Source organism: Petaurus breviceps, unplaced genomic scaffold, assembly GCF_028583685.1.
Source record: "Petaurus breviceps papuanus isolate PSGF00001 unplaced genomic scaffold, PetGlider_PUasm1.0 689, whole genome shotgun sequence".
NCBI lineage: Eukaryota > Metazoa > Chordata > Mammalia > Diprotodontia > Petauridae > Petaurus > Petaurus breviceps.
The window spans coordinates 9908583-9914582 of NW_027186458.1; the positions used below are offsets into that span (position 1 = coordinate 9908583).

General features: G+C 54.1%; 1 protein-coding gene across 4 annotated transcripts in view; it reads right to left on the reverse strand.

The window, feature by feature from the left end:
* Window positions 1-5950, reverse strand: part of PCM1 (pericentriolar material 1) — a 56904-nt gene extending 50954 nt beyond the window's left edge. For all 4 annotated transcript variants that reach the window (XM_069104967.1, XM_069104966.1, XM_069104965.1 and 1 more), the window contains exon 1: window positions 1836-5950. In XM_069104967.1, coding sequence (XP_068961068.1) covers window positions 1836-1919 — 84 coding nt within the window. In that variant the 5' untranslated portion in view covers window positions 1920-5950. The remainder of the gene's footprint in view (window positions 1-1835) is intronic.
* Window positions 5951-6000: the final 50 nt, after the last annotated feature.

Consider the following 6000-nt stretch of genomic DNA (forward strand, 5'->3'; position numbering starts at 1 on the left):
GCTTCACGTGCAAGTCAGAAAGCGGTGGCACCAATTTTAATGCGTCTTTTTATCACCAGCTTTCTGGCAGAATATTTTCAGTGAGGCATCTTAAATAGAAGAGAAGATGCCTTCTCCCTAGCCTTTTTATTAGGAACTTTCCCCTAAATCTGAACTTACACTGGGTGAACTTTAAAGTTCCACCCCCAAGGCTTACAGGATTAAGGCTTTCTTAAATGAGTAACGGCATCTAAAGAGTCTGCAAGAGAATCTAAGCTCTTCACCGACTGTACCTTCTCTCTGCGAAGTCAACTGCCCTGAGAAGAAAAGGTCACCAGTGTGACTGCCCCTGCCGGCCCCACTCACAGACGTTACTGATACTGACATCCCGTGAGGGAGAGTGACTACGCCTCACGGCCTCCTCATCGACGCCTGGCGGGGCCCCCTACGCCGCAGACCCTTTCTGTACTAGGACTCCCAACGAAAAGGAGTCGGTCAACTGAGCTCCACAATGACGGCGTGAGAAGAGCAGCACGTGACAGACAATCCCCCCAGTGTCCACCGTGGAAAGCCGTACTCTGTCTGTCTGTGTACACCGTGGGGACTCGGAGGCAGTTAGCGATAAACGTGGCAGCTCTGGACACTCCTGCTGGTCAGCAGAGTTTGGGTCTGGACATTCTGGCCAAAGGAAGAGAGGGCAGGAGAGCGACTCCCCACCCAGAGGACTGACGCTGCCGGCCCTGCAAAACCTGACCACACACCCCGGCTGGAATTCGGCTCACAAACCCCTCAGCCATGTGCCCGCCCCACAGGCTCCAGCACTCTGTGTTAGCTGGACACAGCCTGTCCTGAAGGCCGCCACGCCCTCCCACTCAGCTTTTATTAAGAGGGAGAAGGAGAGAGAGATGACAAAGGGGAAGGAAACCCCGATGGCAGTCAGACTCCAGAAAGGGCTGCTAGTGCCTGAGGCGGCACCCAAGGCTGAGGCTTTCTCAGGCTTACTGGAAGGTGCCCAGCCTTGTATCGGCCTTTTTGGTGACTAAGCGGGTGAGGCCAGTGCCTTGCTGCCCAGAAGCCTAACTCAGTGATGCTGCTGGACCCCTGGATGCCCCTCACCGGGCCTCTGGTAGTCGAGAAGTCTCTGCTCAGTCAGTCTGGCTCGCCAGAGCTTTCCGAGGCCGATGCTTGTGGGCCACCATGTCTTCTCCCCTCCACTCTGGGGCTTTCTTGCTGTAAACTCCCCTGTCAAGCTCACTGGGAGAAGCCCCCCAGACCCCGTCCTTCCTCTCATCACTCACAGTGGGGATAATGTTGGGTTCCCAAAGACTGTGCCAGTGGAGCACAGGCTGGAAAGCCTCAGAACTGGCAGAAGCCTGCTTTCCAGGCCCTCCACTAGTAGAAGGCCGGCCCATGACTGGAGATGAAGTCTCCTTAAAATCAAAGGGCTCCAGGTCTGGTGTGGGCAGAGCAGAGGGCAGAGGGGGCTGAGCATCAGTGATCAGGCAGCCTAAAAACCTGAACTTGGCCCATACTGGAGGGGGAAGTGAAGCGTGTCTGCCCTGGTGTTCCAGGCACTGCTGAGAACTGAAGAAGGGAGCTGCCGCAAACGGGAGACCTGGCTGAGCTGATTTTATAAGAAGCGGCATCTCAGGGGCTACAGGACTATCTCGCATCACCACGATCCTGAATATTTGCAGAAAGCTCAGCACGAGAGAGAAGCAGTGGTCACCCTAATGCCCACCACCACCAAGCATGGAGGCAGAGACCAGGCTGGCTTGAAGAAAGCCCGGGAAGAGACAAGAGAAGGCAGCTGCCGCCTTTGCCTCTGCCTCCCCCCCAGCTGACCTCTCACTTACTCTGCCGGACCTCGTGTTTTGGCGCCCCCAGGAGTCGGGAGAGCACCTCGGGGGGATGTGCCCCATCTCTGCCTGTTTCTGCATCCCCAGCCCGCAGCGCGATGCCTGGAACACAGGAAGCGCCTCGTCAATGTGGTACGGCAACGACGATTACAGCATGTGAGGGAGGCAGAACAAAGGCACAGAGCCGTCGCCCTGGGGTCTAGCTCTGGGGACCCTGCCTGCCTCGGATGCCCGGCTATAAAAGGGGAGGGCTGGAAGCAGGGCTGCGCAAGCCTGTGCCCTAGCCCAGGAAGAGCAGGGCCGGGCCACGCTGGCCCAAGTGGGAGGGCACTGAGGAAACGCCACAGAGGCTAGGAGGAAGAGGGGGACAGCCCAGAGGAACCCTAATGCCAAGCGCCCCGCCTCCTTTCCCTCTTGCCTCTGTACCGCAGGCCTCCTGGTGAGGGTGTGGGCAGGCTTTCCCAAGCAACATCGCCCATGTCAGCGGGGTGGGAGGGAAAGGGACCGAGCATCCAGAGAAGAGCCAACAACCCTGCCAGGAAGGCGCTCCTAGGATGCCCACTGTACAGCTGGGCAAACTGGGGCAGACTGGCCGAGGGACAGCAGGACACAAAGGCTGCCCGGGGCTTGCTCGCTGGACGACTTGCCAAAGACGCAGAGCTCGTGGTGGGGACGGCGAGTCCTCCTCGGGCCCGGTTCGCCCCTGACACCGCGTGGGAGGCCTCAATGCCAGGACACTACAGACGGAGGCTCCCGAGAGCCCCCTGCAGAGGGTGGGGGGTGCTCAGGCAGGTCGGGCTGCCTTTGGGAGTCAGAAGAGCTCCCACGACCCTGAGTCTTTGGCCTGTCTTTGTAGCACCAGCGTCCTACCGGCGCTGCCTGGGGGAGAGAGAGGGAAAAGGCTGCACGGGCCAGGACTCGCTGGGGGCTGGGCCTACCTCCAACATGTTCCGGGTGGTCCTGCACTAGCCTTACTTTCCTCATCTGGAAATGGTGGAACTGGACTTGGCAACCTTGCAGGTGCTGTCTGGCCCCAGGGCTGAAGGATCACACGGAGGCCCACAGAGAGGTGGGCAGCTCGGGAGAACCACCGAGGTAACCTAGGCTCCAAAAAGGGGCTGGGCAACGTGGTCGAGGCCAAGGGGACCATTCAGGCAGCCTCGGGCCAGCTCTGGAGCCGCTGTGATGAAGCAAGGCAGGGGCCTGCAGCCACGGACAGGAGGCAATCTCCATCACTGAAGGGACCCCCCAGAATGAGGAAGTGGGGATGTGTTACATGGGGTGCTGTGTGCGTGGCTGGCGGCTTTCCTGCAGCAGGTTATGGCTGGCTGTTTCCCACTGTCTCTGGAGGAAGCCACAACACCCCGCCCACGCCTGCTAAAACCTAGGAGTCCTTTTCACCAGACACAACCAAAGTGCAGGAACTGACCTCCAGACTAGATCAGCAGGACCCTCAGAGCCCTAAGCATATGCACGATTATCGGATGCAAGATGAAAATAAGCCTAGGGAAAGTGGAGAACTTATGGGCATCGCTCCCATGCTGGGGCAAGGCTGAGCTTACCCAGAGATTCCAGAATGGAAAGAGCTCCCAGGAAACCGGGAAATTCAGCATTTTGTTTTAGAGAGGAAGAAACCTGAGAGGCTGAGAAAGACCAGAGAGGCTGACTGACTGGGGGCATGGGGTAAAAGTCCTTTCTGCATGGCTGAGGATGAAGGAGAGAGAGGAGTCGAGCCCTGGGCTGGTAACCCACTGGCCTTCCTGCCAATATATAGAGGCCCACTGCTCCAGCATCGACCATGTGACCAAACACTCCACACATACTGCCTGTGCACAAAGCATTAGCAAGATGCCAAGGGCAGTCCCTGTGGAAGGATTCGGTGCTCTCAGAAACAAGGAAGAAGTGAAAGCAGGCAGGAGAGAATTCAGAGCAAGGAAAACCAGCGGGGGCTGAAGGAATGAGGCAAAGTTTCAAGAAGGTAAGACTTGAGATGGAGAATGACTTTTCTTCCAGGCACTAATTAAATTAGCACAGTGGTTCTTGGGGGTGGGAGTGATCACGTCTGTCTTAAGAACAGGCCTGAGATGTACGACGTTAGTTATTTATCTTCTCCTAAGAGTGGTGTGTGAATGACAACACTGGCCCGGCCGGGGGGGGGGGGGGGGGGGGGTAGCAACAGCTCTGTGCAAGCTCTGACTGACACCAGGCTGACCTGGTCCAAATGAACCCAAACGTGGCAGATTTCACGCTGTACAGATAGGGATTCCCTGCTCTCTTGTTTGGAGTTTTTACTTCTTTGCTTTTCAGGAGTGGCTACTACCCCAAGGGCATGTAAAATGAGTAGCTCACAAAGAACACACTCCAGTGACTGTTAGAGACATCGAAGCCAAGCATTTCAAGGATCATCCAAGCCCACAATGAACCAGCATGAGCCAAACCAAAGTACAAAGGAAAGTGTGGTCAGAAGTTAAGAGGCAATACCAAGAACTGACAAACACCCTATGTGAAGATGTCAGAAAAGAAGCAAAACCCTTCCGAGAGATCTGACAGGCGGAGGGCCGTCCCTGCTCATTCTATAACGCCGTGCAGTCTTCTTCAAATTGGAAGAATCATGCAAAGACTGGTTTTAAAGAAAAGCTAATAACTGTTGTTATGAAGAAAAAATAATTGTTGTGGCCACGGTAACACAAAGGCTGGTGTTCTAGAGACTGGAGAAAGCTGATCCTTAGGCTGAAGCTTACTTCTCAACCCAGACTAGACTATACCACATCTGTCCTTAGAAGAGCTGTAGGTCAAGCGCCCACTCTCCCAAAATGTTGGGATTGGTTTTTTTCTTTTCTCCAATTTCCAGGGGCCTAGAAGACTTGGAGACACTTGACTGGTAACTGAGGGAATGAAGAACTCCAGGGATACAGATAAACCAAAACGCTGCAAAGTTCCAAAATGACAAAACTGGCCCAGAGGAGCTGGCACGCTGCAGCTGAGCTGTACCATGCTGTACACAGTACACAAAGTTAGGAGATGGGGGATAACGTTCTCCAGTGTTCTGGCAACTCATCCGGGGTAAGCCCCACTTAAAACCCACGGCTTATAATGAAGAGGAGACATGGGAAAACCAGCCTGCTTGTCAGCACTTCCTCTGCGACTTCTAGAGGGTGCTGAGAAGAGAAGGGGCTTGCTCAGGGGCACGTGGCCAGCAGCATCAAAGGGAGACTTGAACTCAGATCTTCCTGGTGCGAAACCAACATTCCATAGTGGCTACACTGCACTGAATTAACCCTAATGAGTGGGCAAGGCAAACTGCTGGCTCTCTGGTGCAATCCTGAGTTCTCCTTTCCCCTTTTAGTGCCAGAATACGACTACATGTGAAAGGCGATCCAGGACTTCTGGAAGACTAAAGAAAGGGTGCCGAGGGGAGTCTGACATGGAGGATGTCATTCTTCTAAGGCTTCTAAATCGTTCTGACTAATGTGGAACTGGCATCATAAAGCACAGCGGGCATTATTCATTAGGAATGTTAAAGCCGGAAAGCTGAAGTGAAACTCAAGCAAATCCAAAAAGACGAAGGGAGAGGATGAGCTCTCTGGGACTTACTGGTCCGGGAGACCAGAGGACAACATCCATGACACTCAAGGACTTGAAAAGGTCTTTGAAAGCTGCCCTGGAGCCTCGAAAGGCTAAATGACCTGTCCAGGGTGCTGTGCTAGGGGCAGGCCTTGAACCTGGGTCTTCCTGTCAAGAAGCCCAACTTTCTGTAGCTGCTCTGGCACACTGCATCTCAGAAGAAGATTATTTTGAAAAATTGTATTTAACTAGGATACCAGAAGAGCAAACAGAAAACAACTGAAACATTTGACCCAAATACAAATTTAGCTTCCTATTCAGCTTCTACTTTAGCCCAAGCAGCATCTGGCAAGGCATCATATGAAAACAGTAAATTAAACTAAATATGCTGCCTGCAGACATGTTTGTTTATGAACCAGAATTTGTGACTGCGGGGGACAGTAGTATCTTAACCACCTCAGGACCATGAACTAGGGGAATGAGCCAGTCAGTAATAAGGTACTTCTCTAACAGGAGTCTTTAACTGTATGTGTGTGAGGGAGGGGGGAAGAGGGAGAGAGGAGAGGGAGGGAGGGGAAGAGAGGGGAGGGAGGGAGGG